The 17,835-nt window shown below is 39.4% G+C and overlaps 5 protein-coding genes across 5 annotated transcripts; 2 read left to right on the top strand and 3 right to left on the bottom strand.

The window, feature by feature from the left end:
- Window positions 1–49: 49 nt before the first annotated feature.
- On the bottom strand, window positions 50–2,135 carry LOC111788888 (coiled-coil protein). The gene is made up of 6 exons (XM_023669456.2): window positions 1,831–2,135; window positions 1,332–1,449; window positions 944–1,096; window positions 775–833; window positions 535–622; window positions 50–425 (listed from the first exon to the last, which is right to left on the bottom strand). Exons 1-6 carry the CDS (start codon window positions 2,017–2,019, stop codon window positions 307–309), a joined length of 726 nt encoding a protein of 241 aa, XP_023525224.2. The 5' UTR covers window positions 2,020–2,135; the 3' UTR covers window positions 50–306.
- Window positions 2,136–2,272: 137 nt separating this feature from the next.
- Window positions 2,273–5,249, top strand: LOC111788889 (uncharacterized). Its single transcript, XM_023669457.2, has 9 exons — window positions 2,273–2,622; window positions 2,984–3,010; window positions 3,137–3,216; window positions 3,337–3,409; window positions 3,612–3,666; window positions 4,018–4,069; window positions 4,175–4,199; window positions 4,291–4,382; window positions 4,913–5,249. Exons 1-9 carry the CDS (start codon window positions 2,527–2,529, stop codon window positions 4,959–4,961), a joined length of 549 nt encoding a protein of 182 aa, XP_023525225.1. The 5' UTR covers window positions 2,273–2,526; the 3' UTR covers window positions 4,962–5,249.
- A 48-nt stretch (window positions 5,250–5,297) lies between these two features.
- Window positions 5,298–8,806, bottom strand: LOC111788887 (putative protein phosphatase 2C 27). Its single transcript, XM_023669455.2, has 4 exons — window positions 7,726–8,806; window positions 7,255–7,446; window positions 6,788–6,993; window positions 5,298–6,234 (listed from the first exon to the last, which is right to left on the bottom strand). The coding sequence occupies exons 1-4, from the start codon at window positions 7,927–7,929 to the stop codon at window positions 5,676–5,678; spliced, it is 1,161 nt and encodes a 386-aa protein (XP_023525223.2). The 5' UTR covers window positions 7,930–8,806; the 3' UTR covers window positions 5,298–5,675.
- Window positions 8,807–10,387: 1,581 nt separating this feature from the next.
- Window positions 10,388–15,216, top strand: LOC111785262 (glutamate receptor 3.3). Its single transcript, XM_087120989.1, has 6 exons — window positions 10,388–11,683; window positions 11,783–13,125; window positions 13,200–13,477; window positions 13,963–13,994; window positions 14,087–14,496; window positions 14,580–15,216. The coding sequence occupies exons 1-6, from the start codon at window positions 11,419–11,421 to the stop codon at window positions 15,000–15,002; spliced, it is 2,751 nt and encodes a 916-aa protein (XP_086977115.1). The 5' UTR covers window positions 10,388–11,418; the 3' UTR covers window positions 15,003–15,216.
- On the bottom strand, window positions 15,183–17,797 carry LOC111785270 (glyceraldehyde-3-phosphate dehydrogenase B, chloroplastic). Its single transcript, XM_023665679.2, has 9 exons — window positions 17,533–17,797; window positions 17,332–17,442; window positions 16,979–17,140; window positions 16,694–16,861; window positions 16,459–16,619; window positions 16,267–16,328; window positions 16,142–16,191; window positions 15,615–16,021; window positions 15,183–15,520 (listed from the first exon to the last, which is right to left on the bottom strand). The coding sequence occupies exons 1-9, from the start codon at window positions 17,629–17,631 to the stop codon at window positions 15,385–15,387; spliced, it is 1,356 nt and encodes a 451-aa protein (XP_023521447.2). The 5' UTR covers window positions 17,632–17,797; the 3' UTR covers window positions 15,183–15,384.
- Between the last annotated feature and the right edge of the window lie 38 nt (window positions 17,798–17,835).

The following is a 17,835-nucleotide window of genomic DNA, read 5'->3' as shown; positions in this document are numbered from 1 at the left end:
CGCACGTCCATTTGCACACTCAACAACATGCCTTGGATACACATAGAGATGTAAGAAACAAAGAACGAGTTATTCTTTCAACGAAGAATATGGTGCAAAATCCATTTCTTCTACAACTTCTTTGAAGAATACAGAGTTCATGTATCATAGCTAACTTTGAGGTGAGAGAGAGTGCACAGACAAAACCAAACAGGTCCATTAATTTGTACTGTGGATATCATCCCACCAACTATCATAGCTATCTTTGAGGTAATTAAAACAATTTACCATGAGGGAAACAAATGATTGTTATGTTTCGGCGGTGCCTTACAGTTCTTCCTTCACTTGCTCGAAGGAGGATGCGTCGTCCAATCCTTTCTTGACTTGATCGAAGGAAGATGACATTGCCAAACGCTTATTTGCAATTTCCACAATAATTTCAAGTGCTGCGAAAAAATAAATTGCGAATATGTATTAGTATCATATTCTTGAACTATATAGCACACACACACGCCCGCCCCATTTAATGAGGAATACAGGTATTGAGAAATTCACCATTCTCAAATGAAAGTTGAGCTGATCGGAGCTTGGGGGAAACTAGAGTTCCAAACATTGAAAGTGTATGAGATCGTTCCTTTTGTACCTACACAACACAATCAAAATACTGTGAGTCGGTGTCCACTTCTTTACCATCCCAGTATCACAGAGCAAATAAATATGAACCGTAAAACAAGAAGGAAAAGCCACAACTAGTCTATAAAAGGAGAGTATTAGGTCAATGGAACCAACACTCGCCTGATCATCAATGATGAGAGCATCTTCTTTCTTTGTAGAACTTCTCCCCAGATCATCTTCTAGTGAACAGAAGAAGAGAGTTTACATACATTCCAAAGAACAGGAACCAAAAAGAGGAAATAACTTGGGTTAAAAAATTCTGTAAGCATGAATAGATGGGATCAACTACCAGAAAGCTCAGAAATGTTCCGTTGTCGTAGCTGAGGACTATCAGAATTCCTTTCCAATTTGTCATTGTATTTATCTTCCACCAAGCACTCTCCACCTTCAGTGGATGTCCATTTCCGCAAGTTAATGAATGGTTGCGTTCCTATGGAGCCACCTTCAGTGGACATATCATTACCAAGTGAGACTATTGCCAACTTAGCATGTTTAAAGAACATTTATCATTAAGTGTGGAACAGTAAACTAGATCAAGTAGTTACATGATAATCAGACTCTCTCAAGTTTAGGCTTAAATCTTCCATTTGTCGGAAGATGGTTTAATGTTTATAGAATTTCGTAGCTGGTTCAAACTTCAATAATGATATCTGGGAAGAGGGGGTGATTAAGATTACCATCGCGTTCGTCCACCCGCAGCGATGTAGCAGCAGAATGAATTTTCAAGTCCAGTAATGCAGTGCTTACGCGAGAGGTACCCATAGAATGTCGGGCGCTCGCCAAATCAAACCATCCCTGTTACTCGAATGGATGCGCAAAGTTAGAGGCAGCATTTCCGCAGCCAACAGAAATTAAGAGATAGCGAATAAAAGCAATCCCTCAGTAAGCATTCTTAAAAATCGAGCAGAGAATTGTTTACGGCCATTATTTCGGTAAATCCGACAAGTCCTAGAAGTGAATCCTATTAGACTCTTCCATGGCAAATATCCAGACGCTTAATACCTCCTCAATTTCAACCATTTCAGAAGCATAATTGAGTCAATTTGTTTTTTAGGAATCCAAAATCTAGAATACCATCGCTTAAAGGTGTTGATCATAACTACAGCAGTATAGTGCACTGAACAAACTTATGTTAGAATTAGGGTTTGATTGATGCAGAGATCAATTTTCGCGTACCTGGCGGAGTGTTGATGACAATGCATCCAACAGATTCAGATAATCATCCGTCGAATCCAGAAATTGCAGCAAAATGCTTTCTCGTTCTTGTCGTTTTTGCTTCTGTTGTTCTTGCTGCGTTTCTTCAATTCCATCTTCCTCCCCTGACTCGTTCAGGGAATCCAGCGATGGATCTTGTATTTCCTTCATCGACAATTCATCAGATTCTCAAAACTCAACTCAGCTTGAACTAAAACACTTCCGTTTATATAAATATATTTTCCATATTCATAAATTTCTATACATACATATTTGCTGCCCTAGATCATATAATTATATTTTATAGGTTGTTTTGAATTTGTCCATCAATTATTTTATATTATCGACTTTTTACAATAAGCCCAACAAATAGAGTATATTAATTAAATTTTTGAGATTTTGGATGAAAATGGTTATCCCAAGAAAATTACCAAACTTTGTAAGATGAGTTTAAAGCGATGGGTCATTATGGAGCCCCAATATGGAGTCGGGCATCTGCTAGTGGGCGTCGGTTGTGTGAAGGCCTGTAATCCACGAGCCAGGCCCATACATTCGTCAAGGATACCGCCATTTTTTCCCTTCGTTTTGTTTGTTGACGCTTCAGATTTGCAAACGGTGTGAGGTGTTGGGAGAGAGGAGGTGAAACTCAGGCTCCGATTGGACCAGACGCAAGCGACCATGAAATCCAACGCGTGGGTTCTATTGTTATTAGTGATCTACTTCGGCGTCGTCGATTGCATTGATGATAAATGCGCCGCCTGCAATGCTGTTGCCGTAATTTCTCGCTCCTACAATTCCTTTTTGAATTCTCTTTGTTGCCTTCCTTGATTTGGTTTTCGAATATTAAGAATCCTTCATCTTTTCGCTTATTCTATGTAATGCGTGCCTGCATCTGATCACTGTCAATTGGTGTTTTTTCGAGTGGCATTAACTTCCTGTGTTGTATTGCCTTGTAGTTTGATCACAACTTGGTTGTATGTGTATCGTTTCTCAGTGGATATCTGCATTTTCTTATTTGATATCTTAGTAATTGCTCTTATTGATGCTGAATTGATCGTATTGCCGCTTAACATCGCTGATGCTAATCCAATAGATATATAAAGGGGGATCTAACTTCTGTATTTATTGATCCCAGGAGGAGATAGAACGTGGACTTTCCAATGTAAGGCGATGTACACTTGTATAGAAAATTTCTTTGTTTGATGTGAGTTTATGGTTTGGTCAGTTATACATGGTCTGAAGTGTATAAGTGGCTTCACTAACAACCAGTAATTACATATTTAAATAGGAAAAACCGAGGAATCATTTAGATATGAGACATCGGTTGGATTCTAAAGGTCAGCGTAAAGGGAAGGTAATTGATTACAGGTAAAAAACCAACATCCCGATTTTCAGGATGCTCTTTTTTTTTTTTTTTTTTGTTACTAGTTCGTTTCTAAAATATGAATGAACTGCATATTTGTAAATTGTGAGCTTAAATTTCTACAGGGTCAGTGAGCTACGAGTTGTCGAACTCCTGGATGGGCTTTGTGAAAACATGCAAGATTACACGATTGATAAGGTACTTCATTGAAATTATCTGTTTGATCTTATATGGATTGTAATCTAGAACTGTAGTCTGAGGGCCTATCATTTTAAGAAATTGTAGAAATGGATATCTGCATAGTGCAGGTGTTTACACTTCATTTGAAACCGAATCTTTGATTAGAAATTACATTATTAGCTTATTTCGTGAGATAATTGTTTATCTGTTCTTGGTGCAGACAGATTCAACTGGACAACAGTGGATCAAGGTGGATAACTGGGACAACCTAGCAAGTATGTGGAAAATTGAAGTGTCTGTCTTTCAACGAGTTCTGAATCAATAATCTTTAAGTTGCTGAATGTTTTTTATAATTTTTTTTACAAAAAAAGTTGCTGAATGTTTTATAGCTAACTAACTGTCATGCACCCGATGCATAGAGTAGTAAAGAAAACGAAGCTGGAAACAAGTATCACAAATGGCCTTATATATGTTTTGGCCTTGATTGGGTTTATTTAGATATTGTTCATACCCAAAATTTCACATTCTTGTAGATAACTGATATTTATAGCTTCCTTCCTGCATATGCATATGAAGTTACTTTTGTTTGTTTGTTTTATGCAAATATATTGTTTTCATTGTTATAGATAAACAAGAAGCTCGTGCCTATTCAAAAGACATATCAACTTATTGTGGAAGGTGAGACTATATCACCTGATGGTTATTCAATTCAGCGATCATAATCCAGCTGGTTCATTTAGATGTATGATTTTACTAATCTAATGTTGTTTATTAATGAGACAGGTTATTAGAGGAAGCAGAAGATGATGTAAGTTGACATGTTTTGCCTCATAAAGGAATACCTTCCTTTTTTCCTCTAAACAGATCTAATCTATTTCTTGATATTGATGAACCTGCAGTTGGCAGAGTTGATTAAGAAAGGATCTATCAGAGCAGGTAACGTTAGCAAAGTCCTATGCCATGATTTGAGCAGACATTGCAGCAAGGCGAGGTAATTTTTATTGTGCTGTTTCCTGGTTGTGCGTCTCTGAAAAGTGCTTTTATATCATTTTCAAATGTTAATCTAACTATGAAGTCGAACTTATGGTAAAAATGTTCATTCTGGGCTAGTTATAGTATTAATTATTATATTGCTTAGCTGCTCCTCCTAAAATAGTTTTCCGTACGACCTCTTTCCATGATAGATTTCAAAACAAGTATTCGTGGATGTAGAAAGCAGAACAATTGTTAATTCTTAGAACATCTAAAATGATAATATCAAACCTAAACTATTTCATATAACAGTATTTTTTTTTTTTTTTCTTCTAATACTTGCACAAAAATGATTTTTATTTTTCAAATCTACATAAGCACTATATCGACTATACTATGAACTTATCCTACCTCAGAATTTAGATGGCGGTTCCTAGGTGATGACTAAAATTATAGCCACTGTTTTAGATAACCTTTTCCTTTTCATCTCTGGACCATCTTTGCTGATTTGTGAAACTTAATAATAGTAGCCACCTTGTTTATGTGCAGCGGTGCTCAGCTGAATGACAATGATGACGAAGCAGATGGAGAATTATGAAATATTCTTAAGATAGGCTCGAGAGCGAAGCTATAAACCAGTTGCTCTTTCCCATAAGCTACATACTTGGAATGGCCATGTCACTGTCAAAGTTTCTTACAGTGGCATCCAATTTGCACCCTTCATTGAAATTCTCGTGTGGTTACTATGCAGCCCTTTGGCTAATGTGAACTTGTAATCTTTGTCCTTATAGTTCTGATGGAGTGCCTCATGAAAGGTGAATTGACAAACAAGCAAAATTGTCGAAAGCAATTGGAATTGACCACAATTGAGATAGTGTGTTATTTATCGTTCGTTGTCTGGTCTGGTGTGCTATAAACAAAAATAACAACAAACTGAGACACATTAAAACAGCTCCTAAATATATGAAGCCGTGCTTCGTTGTCGTACAAAGATAGTCAGGAGAAGGTTCATGCTGCACCAATTTCTGAATTTCATACATAAGCAGAGAGATGGGAAACAAATGAATTTTTGGGCTTCCAACTGGTACAACAGTAATCTGTACACGCATGGAATTCGAAATCACATTGAAACAGAAGGAAAAGGAAAAGAAAAAAACAATCGAATCCAACATGACTCCTTTTTATTGTCCTCGTTAAAGCATCCAATGCCAAATAGATGAGGGGCATCGGTAGGTCGGGTGAGAGACCATAGCCCAGTCTGCTAAACCAATGTTATATGTACACCAACTCCCACATCTCTTTCCCTTTAAAATCATGAATTGCAGTCCAGTACACCTTTCAACAAATTCAGCCCTTCTAAAGATATGCTTCTCCTTACTCGAGTTGGGGGAATTTCTATCCGAGGGGGCGGATCAGCAGAAAAACAGACTACAATAACGGTTAAATTATCGCATGTATTGCGCTTCAGCGCCTCTCTTACCAGCTCTCTTGAACATCTTTCAGGATCATTATGCAGCATCAGCTCTTTCCTTGCCATTGTAACAGCATACTGACTGCTCATCACATCCCAAAGACCATCGCAGCCCATAATTAGAAATTCATCTTCCTCCGTCAATTGCAATTCCTGCAGCTCTGGCTCTGCACTCAGCGGGCATGCAGAACCCTTGGCACCTTTCATGTGCCAGTCTCCTATAGCACGCGCAACAGATAACTGACCATTCAGGTAGCCATCATAAATCACTCCCCCGAGCTTCTCTATTCTGAGTTTTTCAGATGCACAATTGGGCTTGTGATCCTTTGACACCTCAATAGCCTTGCCCCTCCTCCCCAGAACTGCTCGACAATCCCCGGCATTCCCAATAATCATTGTTCTGTAAGGAAGAGAGAAGTAAGAAGTGATTGGATAATGATTCAGAATACCACATGCTGAACGATGAAAATTTGCGTTGACACGTTTGACTTTTAAAACCAAACTTGGACAGATGAGCATTCAGTGTTTGAACAACAAATGTTAGTCCAAGAAACTTGCCCTCTAAGGGGGCACTAAATAATTCATGTAACATACATCAATCCAGGAATCTTTGGATTCTAATCTTTGAAGCCTACTATGCCATATTTTTCATATAATACCATTTAGTTGATGATTCCTATTATGATATGGTTTGGCTTCTATCCGTGTCACATACCTCCCACGAATCTTCCCTTATCCAATTTCTTCCATTAATTCCTCCTCCATCTATCATTCTTATATTTCGTTATTTTCTCTATAATTTCCTCGATCTATTCCTTCCCACTGTCTCAAACAAATACTACAGAAATTCATTGTTTAAACTGTCAAGCATAGAGCAAATTTCATATCACAGAATAATTTTCTTCAAACCATCATTACTCCTATTAGAGCTGCCAAGAATTTGAGGTCTCTACCTTCCAAAAATGAAAGCAGTTAGCGCAGTTGTGCCGGAGGAGATATCCAGAGAACTAGCATCAGCAAATGCATAATCAGCTTTCAAAAAAGCACTCTTAATTGCCTTATCTACACTAACTGGAAAACAGGAGTCCTCGACTATGAATCTAAGGATGTTATTTCTGACAAAAGCTGCTGCATCTGTACCCCCATGGCCATCAAATACCTGCCACACATCAATTCCACCAAGTACAACGTTAAAGAGCGCATCCAAGAGAACCACTTTCTGAAACAGAGAAATTACATGTGCATTGCTACTAACAAAATTATTGGTAGCCAAAGCTTATCTTTCTAACGAATCGAATGGGTTTATTGTAATAGGCAGATGAATAATTATTGTCACGACTTGTCAGCTTTGAAGGACATTGCACCTAGAATGTTACTATTTACAAGTCAAAATGTTATCAAGGTGAAAAGGGATACTCACACCATAGAAAGCTCCAGGAGAAGTGAAATCTGCACATGCATGAATGTGTTCTACAAGATCATCTATGCATATGTGCTCATCTTCCATGTACTGCTTAGGTCCCCTTTCTGAACAGCTACCCGATCTGAAGACAGGTAAGAATCCTGCTTTCCCATCAGGCGAATTATTCCCAAGAGTATCAGCATCCAAGCTCTGTAGATGTAAATGGTTTTCCCAAAATTTACAACAAAAATGTTTTAAATACCAGTCATGCTACTTATTAAAGGAAAAGAAAGCAACCAGAACTCCATGCCCGTAACGTCATTGTGCCAAGCTAGACTTAAATATTTGCTATACTATACTATACCTCAATGCACAAACATCAAATCATCCCATGAAATTGAAATGACATTATTACAGACAAAATTCAAAAGGAAGCAATGAATTGATCTGCATCTCCGCAAAATAGAAAATGTAACAATGATTACTCACTAAATCAGCTTGGTCTAGCAGCTTTATAGAGCTCACACTATGCCGCGAAACCGAGAGGTGTCGGGGAGGTTTCCCAGTGGTCATCTGTTTCAAACTATTAAAGCTATCAGAACTTTCGTCATTTGTCGCTGATACATTGTCCTTACTGTATCCGCCGCCTTCTAGTAGGGCAAAGGGAGGTGAAAAATCTATACCCGTAGCCATGATTACTTCCAAGGCATAAATTTATCTACAAAGCAGATTTTAACCCTTATCTCAGAAGAAACACAAACAGCATCCTTGGGACGATGCAATTCTTAGATGTCAAATTTCCGACCTTGAAGCTCGTAAAATAGACTACGCTGACCAGTAAAAAATATTTAGTGGTGGCAAGTTCCAGAGCTTACTGCCAGGGTCTGGAGTACAGATCAACCAATGAGTCGAAGAACAAACCCACCTCAACCTAACCAAATTATTGTAAAGCCGCAGCCTCCGGTCCAAGGACACCCAGATAACTTGAAACCAGTAACACAAGGACACCCAGATCAAACTGCAGATCGAACTATAAAATACGGATGAGAAACCCAGGAAACATCCGCAATATATGCCACCCTTCCCTTGCGTCCGATGTGAAATACCGGATCTACTAAGCCAAATATTAAAATCGTGCGGAAGAACCAAAACCCAGAAAAATCGCTCGACGAAATCACAATCCTCCAAAAGCTGTCGAATAAAGTAAAGTGGGAAACTGGCTTTATGTATATTACTGAAATGGGCAGAGGCTTTATGAAGCCAGAAAGCAAACCAAGTGGAATAACTAAAAAAAACGTCCGAGAAGTCTCAAAGAGATGCGAGCAACTAGAAAAGAATGAAAGAAAGAAAGAAAGAACAATCGATAATTTTTTAGAAGAATCCGTAAAAAGAAGAGAAGAATTCTCACGAGGCGCGTAATTGAGAAGGTTCGCAGTTTGTGGTGGTGGTGGTGGTGGTCGGAGAATTAGAAGAAAAACGAAACCCTAAGAGGAGAAAATGTGGGGAAGACTAGCAGAATCTTTGAGGAGGGTTTTTTTGGAGCGAAGAAATGAACGTGCAAGGGAGAAAAAAGAGGGAACTAACTTGTATGTATTTGGTTGGTGACCGGCGATTCCAGGTTATCCGGTGGATCTCGTAGCTGTCAGTTAGGTGCGCGAATGGCGACACGTGATCAGTTATTATTGGTTGTTTTTATGGCTGACTCATGACCTTGTGTGAAATTTGTGGATCGTTGCCGCCAGAGACACCCAGCCCTTGGATCTCTTAACTGGCAAACGGACGGTCCAGCGCTATCCTTCCTTCTTGTTCTTTTGACAACAGATCCTACAGCCCAACACGTGGTGCTCTCTGATTGGACGCAACCAGATGTTGCGGCTAAGAGAGAAAGTGATTCCCTTTTGGGATGATTTTCTTGACTAACCCTCTTTTGATGACTCTTTTCAGTGCTCAACTGGAATTTTGCACTTTATTTGCACCATACACTAAACAGTTCCAATCTCCATCGAGTTAGTCTCAACCCTGATGGGTTTGCTCTCGACTATAGCTGTAAAAGAACGCTGATATGGGCTTACATTTGGGCTACATTTTGGGCCAGATGGGCTTTCGAGCCTCTAGGCCCAAAACCCTCTTTACATTGTCCTGGTTATGTACCAAGTCTCATCTAACATTTAATTGGTTTCATCCTATCCTCCCCATAACAAAATCATACTAAAATACATATACCAATAATAATTGCATACTCCAAAATCCCACATCATTTAAGGCTGTCTTGTAAACAACAGTTAAAAAACAGGACACGACAACTTTAACATAATCAAACTATTAATTAATAATACATTGTACTTCCGAAGCTTCTTATCATGTCACTTGGGTATGGGCATAAAATCATTCAACTTTTTTCTGTTCAATAGATTTTGCTCCTACCCCACCCCTTTGTATTTAATAATGTTAGAATTTTTTTTTAGTTCGTTTGGACCCCTTTAACTTCTTCGGCATGTACTTAAATCCATTAATTAAGGTTAGTCGATGGAACAAATCCATTATATTTTAGAACAAATCCATTATATTTTAGGACATTATTCCAATAGAACCATGGGTTTTAAAAATATTAAATACTTAAAAAAAAATCTGTTTTAGACGGATTAGTCCTAAAATAAAAAGTTGAGAGATTTTAAAGATATTAAATTATTAATACTATTTGATGAAGAAAAAGTAAAAATTAAATACTAATAAATTAGAGACAACATGGTCTGAAAAGTCAAGAGCGTGTAAGAAAGTTTTAAAAGTGGAGTAAAGTATTTAACACGAAGATTTATTAAATTTGATTACTGAGTTGATTAAATAGTAGGAACTAATTTTGTCAAAACTATGGGCATACAAAAATGAAGTGGAATTATTATTATTATTATTATTATTATACTTTTTGTTCACGCTTTCTTCTACAAAATTGTAGCTTTAATTAATTATTTATTTTCCTGTCGACAAAAAAAAAAAAAAAAAAAAAAAAAAAAAAGACAAGAAAGGACTTAAAAAGATCTTTCTACTAAATAAAAAAGCACCACTACAGTTGTCGGATAAAGTACGTAACTAAGTAATCCATCTAAACCCTTTTAAACCGAGGGATTAGTCGATCTTAAAACTGATTAAGAAATTAATCATCACGTTTTCCAGAATTAACCCTGAGTATTAGCTGCCCACTTGGGCGGAAGGGCCCACCGGTGGAGAATCGACGGGGGCGATGGCGGATAGTCTTATCAAGTTGCCGCACAAAGATTGGGCCTCCAAGAAAAGAACTCTGCGCTCTCCACAACTTTTGCTTCATCTATGAGTGATTGAATTTTCTGCTTTTTGCTGTCCAATTTCTCACGTGGTTCCGCCACGGTGCCGTAGTAGTGTTCGCCAGCTTCATCCACTAATTTCAGAAGTTCTGGATTCTCTGTTCCGCCATACGAGCAACTGATTTAGCATCCACCGTATACTTCGTCTACCAATCGTTCCCATACCTTTCAGTAGCAGTTTCTTACTGCCGCAGCTTCGATTCAGGTTCTTAGTTTTCGATTTCTTCATTCCTTCTTCGAGGAATGTACCCTTCTGTGAAGTTTTAATGCAGTAGCAGAATTTCCACTCCCGTCGGACTGTTTCGGGTCGTCATCAGTTCATTTTCTGTTACTTGCTACTTTATCAGCCCAATTTTGTATCCCTTCTTACTTAAATTTGAGGATAGTTGAATCTCCATTTCAATCAAGCTGTTTCTGGGAGTTGGGGGCATATGGTATGGAGTGTTTTGTTTCAGTAGAATAATACCTATCTTCAGGGAACAGTTTAGTGGCCTTCATATTGGGCGGTGTTTTTTCCTTCTTAGTTTGCAGAGAGAAAGGAATTGGATTCCGGGTCTGCTTCATTGTGAATGCTTAATATTTAAGTTTTTCTTGGTTCTGCGTGTAACTGATTCACCCCAAGCTAATAAGAGAACGGATGGATAGATCTCTGTCTCTCTATCTCTCTATCTCTACCAGTTCTTTTTGTAGTAGGATTTAATGGGTTCATATCATATTTCATTTAGAGTTTACATAGACAGAAGCGGCTAGTTTCACTGGGAGTTTCTTTATTTTCATAAACTGGACGCTGATAAAATCCCCTGTTTTGGCGGCAGGCCACAGACTTCTCAGGCAAGAAGCACAAATGAGTTTCATTTGGCTTCTCTCATTGCTATCTCTTTATTGTGGTATATTCCCTGTTGGGCTTGGTAAGAACATCTCCTCAAGACCATCGGTTGTGAACATTGGAGCTATTTTTTCTTTTGATTCTACCATTGGAAAAGTTGCCAAGATTGCCATTGAAGAAGCTGTGAAAGATGTGAATGCGGATCCTACCATTCTTCCCACAACCAACCTTTGGTTACAAATGCAAAATTCCAACTGTAGTGGGTTCTTAGGCATGGTTGAAGGTAATCCCTTCCTTCTTTCTTTACTGCTTTAGTTTTGTGTGTGTTGGTGAAGAGTTTCCATCTAATCCCAAACTAGAGCTAACCATGAATTTGTTGTAGTTTTGCAACTTATGGAGAATGCAACCGTCGCCATCATAGGCCCCCAATCTTCTGTGGTTGCCCACATTTCATCCCAAATTGCAACCGAGTTCCAAGTTCCTCTAGTCTCATTTTCAGCTACAGATCCTACTCTCTCCGCCCTTCAGTTTCCCTTTTTTGTGAGGGCTGCACAGAGTGATTTGTTTCAAATGACTGCAGTTGCTGAGATTATTGAGTACTATGATTGGAAAGAGGTTATCGCTATATACGTCGATGATGATTATGGGTGGAATGGTATTGCAGCATTGGATGATAAACTTTCTGAAAAACGTTGTAAAATCACATACAAGGTGGGTATTAGTCCCGAAACTGCGGTAAACCAAGTCCAAGTTATGGATCAACTTGTTAAGATTGCATTGATGGAATCAAGAGTTATGGTTCTCCATGTGAACCCCAAATTAGGCACTTTAGTCTTTTCAGTGGCTAAATCCCTTCAAATGATGGGCAATGGATATGTATGGATAGCAACTGATTGGCTTTCGTCTCTACTAGATAGTGTTGTTCCCCCACCTCCTGAGACCTTGGACTCGATGCAAGGAGTTCTTTCTTTACGCCAGCACACAGCAGAGTCAAATAAAAAGAAAGCTTTTGTTTCCAGGTGGAATAAGTTAACTGGTGGCTCTTTAGGTCTGAATGCTTATGGTCTCTATGCTTATGACTCTGTTTGGGTGGTTGCTCATGCCATTGACAAATTTTTTAATCAAGGTGGGGTCATTACACATTCTAATGATTCCCGGCTGAATTTCAATGGAAACGGTGATCTTCATCTTGAAGCTATGACTATCTTCGATGGTGGAAATCATCTGCTGAATAACATATTGGAGAGTGACCTTGTTGGTTTGACGGGTGCCCTTAAGTTCGATTCTGGTAGATCCCTTGTTCATCCTGCATATGATATTATTAACGTTATCGGGACTGGGTCAAGAAGGGTTGGCTACTGGTCTAACTACTCTGGTCTATCAATTGAAGATCCTGAGATACTCTATTCCAAACCACCTAACCGTTCACACGCAAATCAGAAGCTGTACGAGGTTATATGGCCAGGAAATACAGTGGAAAAGCCTCGAGGATGGGTGTTCCCAAACAACGGGAAGCTACTAAACATTGGAGTGCCACTTCGGGCCAGTTTCAAGGAGTTTGTATCACAAATCAAAGGGTCCGACAATTTCCAAGGTTTCTGCATTGATGTGTTTACAGCTGCTGTAAGCTTGTTACCTTACGCTGTCCCGCACCAATTCATAGCCTTTGGCAATGGCCATGAGAATCCGAATTACACAGATCTTGTATATGGGATAACAACTGGCGTGAGTATTAACGCATATCTAAATTTGGAATTCTGTATGTTACTTCAATTGGCTAATTCTTATCTGTGTACCAGAAATTTGATGCCGTTGTTGGAGACATAGCCATTGTCACAAGCCGTACAAGGCTTGTGGATTTTACTCTGCCATATACTGCTTCTGGACTAGTTGTTGTGGCCCCACTCAAAAAACTGAACACTGGTGCTTGGGCTTTCTTGCATCCATTTTCTCCAGCCATGTGGATGGTTACTGCTGCTTTCTTCCTTTTTATCGGAATAGTCGTCTGGATTCTGGAGCATAGGACGAACGATGAATTCCGAGGCCCACCGAGAAGACAATGCATTACAATTTTATGGTTAGGTCCTTGTCTGAGATCTTCTTCCATAGTTCATCCTATTAACATATTTGAGTTTGTCACTTACACACTGAAAAAGAAAAGCAGCGAGAGAGGTACAAAATGCTGCTTATATCTCGCCATTTTGATAGGTTAGTGTCATTGTTTTACTGGTAAGATGAAAACGAAGTGACAGGAGACTGCTGTACACAATTTCATAAAGTAGGCAAAAGGTTACTTCAATAGACTATGGAATCCCATATATCTGAGATTGGCATGGAAAAAATGTGTTTTGGAGATTAAGGTGGCATTTTGTACTGCTCATGATATATGTAATTTGTCTTTGATCTTGTGCATCCCAAGAGTTTGTGTGTGTCCCTACTCTTATGTCGAACTAGACAACTAGGACAGGCCGATTACTCAAATCCATACTCTTTTTCTCCTCTTTCCCGCTGATATCTCATTAAATTGTTTGCTGATCCATTTATTTCTTGTGAACTTTGCAGGTTTAGCTTCTCAACTCTATTTTTTGCCCATAGTAAGTGGAAATAGAATCATGATTTCAGTCTTGATTATTGTCACTGTAATCTTATCATCTGTAATGTAACTCATTCTCTACTTATTTTGCAGAGGAGAACACAGTTAGCACTCTCGGCCGCCTCGTGCTGATCATATGGCTGTTTGTGGTTTTGATTATAAATTCTAGCTACACTGCAAGCTTAACATCCATTCTCACGGTGCAGCAGCTATATTCTCCAATCACAGGAATAGAAACCTTGAGGGAAATTGATGAACCGATTGGTTTCCAAGTTGGATCTTTTGCTGAACGTTATCTGAGTGAGGAGCTGAACGTGTCTAGATCTAGGCTTATTCCTCTTGGATCACCGGAAGAATATGCCAAGGCACTTGATCTTGGCCCTGGCAAGGAGGGAGGCGTCGCTGCTGTAGTTGATGAACTTCTATATGTAGAAAATTTCATCTCTAGAGAGTGTAAATTCAGAGTTGTTGGTCAAGAGTTTACCAAAAGCGGCTGGGGTTTCGTGAGTGTTTTCGTTCTTATTTAGTATTTGATAAATTGAACACATCAATAACTATTCTCCTGTTGCTCCTTTTGGTAATTCAGGCATTCCCACGAGACTCTCCATTGGCTATAGACATGTCAACTGCCATTTTGCAGCTATCCGAGAACGGCGATCTGCAACGGATACACGACAAATGGGTTGTGAAAAGTGCTTGCACCTCAGACAGTACAGATCTCGAATCAGACTCGCTTCAACTTAAGAGCTTCTGGGGTCTCTTTCTTATCTGTGGGACAGTGTGTTTCATTGCCCTTGCCATATACTGCTTTCAGATTATTCGTCAGCTATACCATTCTGATTCAAAAGAATCTGATCTGTCTAGCAGTAGTGGATCGCATCCGAATCGTCTTCGACGAATCATGTCATTGTTTGATGAGAAGAAAGAACCAAGGCAAAGCAAACGAAGGAAAGTTGAGAAATCGTCCGAAAATGATAAGAATGATGGTAATTTGGAGGTAAATCCTTGAGAAGTTTGTAGACAGAAATTGAAGCAACCAGCCAGGTTTATTAATTTCGTCTCCTCATCAATACATTTAAGTCTGTCTAAATCCAGTTTGTACACTTAAAAGTTTAGAACAAGAAATCAGAGGAAAGCATCTAAAAGAACAAAATGGACTAATTTGCAGAGGAAATACGAGGAAAAAAGGTGTAGTAAAGGGGGTGGTTCATGTTTTTCCTTCATTTTTGTCCCTTTTCAAAGGTTATTGCAGCTTTAGAACACTGTCTTCAAATTTTACAAATGGATAGATAAAAAGTCTCTTCCTTGAATTTGAATTCTAAACAAGCATTGTACAGCAATGCTAAAAAACGACCTAAACTCAAAGCAACCAACAAAAGACATGATGATGCCTAAGCTTCATAAACTTTGCACTCTTCATCAGCTGGGTTAGTCTGGCAGAAGTCCTCCAACGGATCTCCACTTGTTCCCGATCCCACTCCCGGCCATTTGCTTGCCACCAAATGAGCCAAGTCCACAACTCTTTGGCTGCAGACAACAAAAAGTTAATGAAACATCATATACGTTGGTTTATAATGTTGAAGGGAATCAATCATCCATTCCCATGAATGAAAGTCCTCACCTGTATCCCCATTCATTGTCGTACCAGGCGACCACCTTGAGCATATCATCTCCCATTACCATTGTTAATGAAGAGTCAATTGTGGAGGAAACATCAGTGCACTTAAAGTCCACAGAAACAAGAGGAATATCGCACACGGCTAGCACGCCCTTCAATGGTCCATCAGCTGCCTTTCTGAAGGCAGCATTGACATCATCTGCGGAGATGCCTTTCTTCGCAACGTTCACAACGAGGTCAACAACTGAAACATTTGGAGTAGGCACACGAAGTGCAATACCATTGAGCTTGCCCTTAAGCTGGGGCAGCACAAGGGATACGGCCTTTGCTGCACCAGTGCTTGTGGGGACAATGTTCAAAGCTGCGGCCCTGGCTCGTCTCAAGTCACGGTGTGATGCATCCAAAAGTCTCTGCATAACCCCCAAAACGTGACTCGAGGTTATAAGATTTCCTCTATCTCAAAAATCATCAATGCCATAGGATTCTACACACATTCATAATGTAATTAATTGTTCATATATTTTCTTTACCTGGTCTCCAGTGTAGGAGTGAGTGGTTGTCATCGTTCCCTTCACAATGCCTGAATTCAATCAAACACCAAGTGGTTAAAATCGGGAAACAATGCTCGTTGCCCAAAATGAAACTGATTGCCTACCAAATTCCTCATCAATGATCTTCACAAAAGGAGCAAGGCAATTGGTGGTGCAAGAAGCATTGCTGCATAAAAGTTTAAGAGCAAAAGCTAAAAACTTCAACAATCAGAAGCTTACTAACCAACCAAAAACAATTACTTAGCAGCTCAAAGGTCAAAAACAAATTCAGCTCCAAGAATGAAACTGTTACTGACCTAATGATGTTAGCAACATCATGGTAGTAATCTTTTTCGTTTACCCCAACAACATATGTTGGAATATCAGCACCTTTTGCAGGAGCAGTGATGAGAACCTTCTTTGCACCTGCTTGGATGTGTTTCCCTGCCCCTGGGCCATCCACGAACACTCCTGTACCCTGCGAAGGCCATGGATATTGGTATTGATCGGGGCGGATAATCTGATAATTGATTGGGATGGACTTAAATCTACCTCAATAACGATGTCAATGCCTAACTCGCCCCAAGGAAGCTTGAGGGGGTCCCTGCCTGAGACAACCTTGATTGGCTTCCCATCAACAGAAATGGTTTCATTGTCTACAATTTTCACCTCTGCCTTGAAAGTTCCCAGCATGGAATCATATTTTAGCAAGTGGGAGGCCTGAAATTTTTGGTATAATTCATCTTAAGTGGCGAGACTTTTGCTAACTATGTTCAAGTAGATTAATCCTTGAAAATGGCACTTGATCAATGTATTGAGAAGATATATATTGCTTACATTCTTGACACCACCACTGTCGTTGACAACGACAACATCGAGAGGCGAGTCTTTCCTGCCATGCCAGCACCGCAGGAAGTTTCGGCCAATACGTCCAAATCCATTGATTGCCACCTTGAGTTTAGCCACTGTTTCTCCCCTAACCGGAAATGATCCTACTGCCTGTATGAAGAAAATGTTTCTATTCTGTTAGTAAGAACCACGATCAAGATGAGTTGCTCATAATTACTAAGATTAGTCAAACATATAGATTTCTTCAAACTATATCAAATTTCTCAAACTACTGCGATCTCTTTTCATCCCATGAAATCATCTAGAATTTTAAACCACAAAACGAAGGGAAAAGGAAGAACCTTGGGAGTCAGTTGAGCAGCCACGACGTCGAAGAGCGATCCTTCTCTGCCATTGTTAGAGAAGGTCAGGCAAGCAGATCTAAGCCCATTGAATTCAGCAACATCCAGCCTCTGCACATTGCAAATTCAAAACTAAATTATGAGGACAATTTAATGAAGTATCAGCTACCATTAAGTAGTTTGAGAGATGAAGAGACAAACCTTGGATGAGCATCGAGGTCGGAAAGAATAGGAAGTCTTGGAAGGAAGCCTTGTGTTGGTGGGGATCCTTGTTGAAGCCAGAGCTGCGTGAGTGGCCATGGCTGCTAACTCAGGGGCTACGTAACTCCACTTCACAAATGTATATCAATTGTAGAACTCTGAAATTGGCATTTGGGTTATACAGAAGCTGCCCTTTTTTAATCATAGATGGAAGGACTGTGGCAACTTGCAATCAAGTGATCTAGAGAGTGTTTTGTGGTGAGAAAGCTGCGAGGGGCAGATACATAAGATAAGGCAGTCTTT

The sequence above is a fragment of the Cucurbita pepo genome, chromosome 2 (genome assembly GCF_057944985.1).
Source record: "Cucurbita pepo subsp. pepo isolate OVF chromosome 2, ASM5794498v1, whole genome shotgun sequence".
Lineage (NCBI taxonomy): Eukaryota > Viridiplantae > Streptophyta > Magnoliopsida > Cucurbitales > Cucurbitaceae > Cucurbita > Cucurbita pepo.
This window is presented reverse-complemented; position numbering and strand designations above follow the sequence as displayed.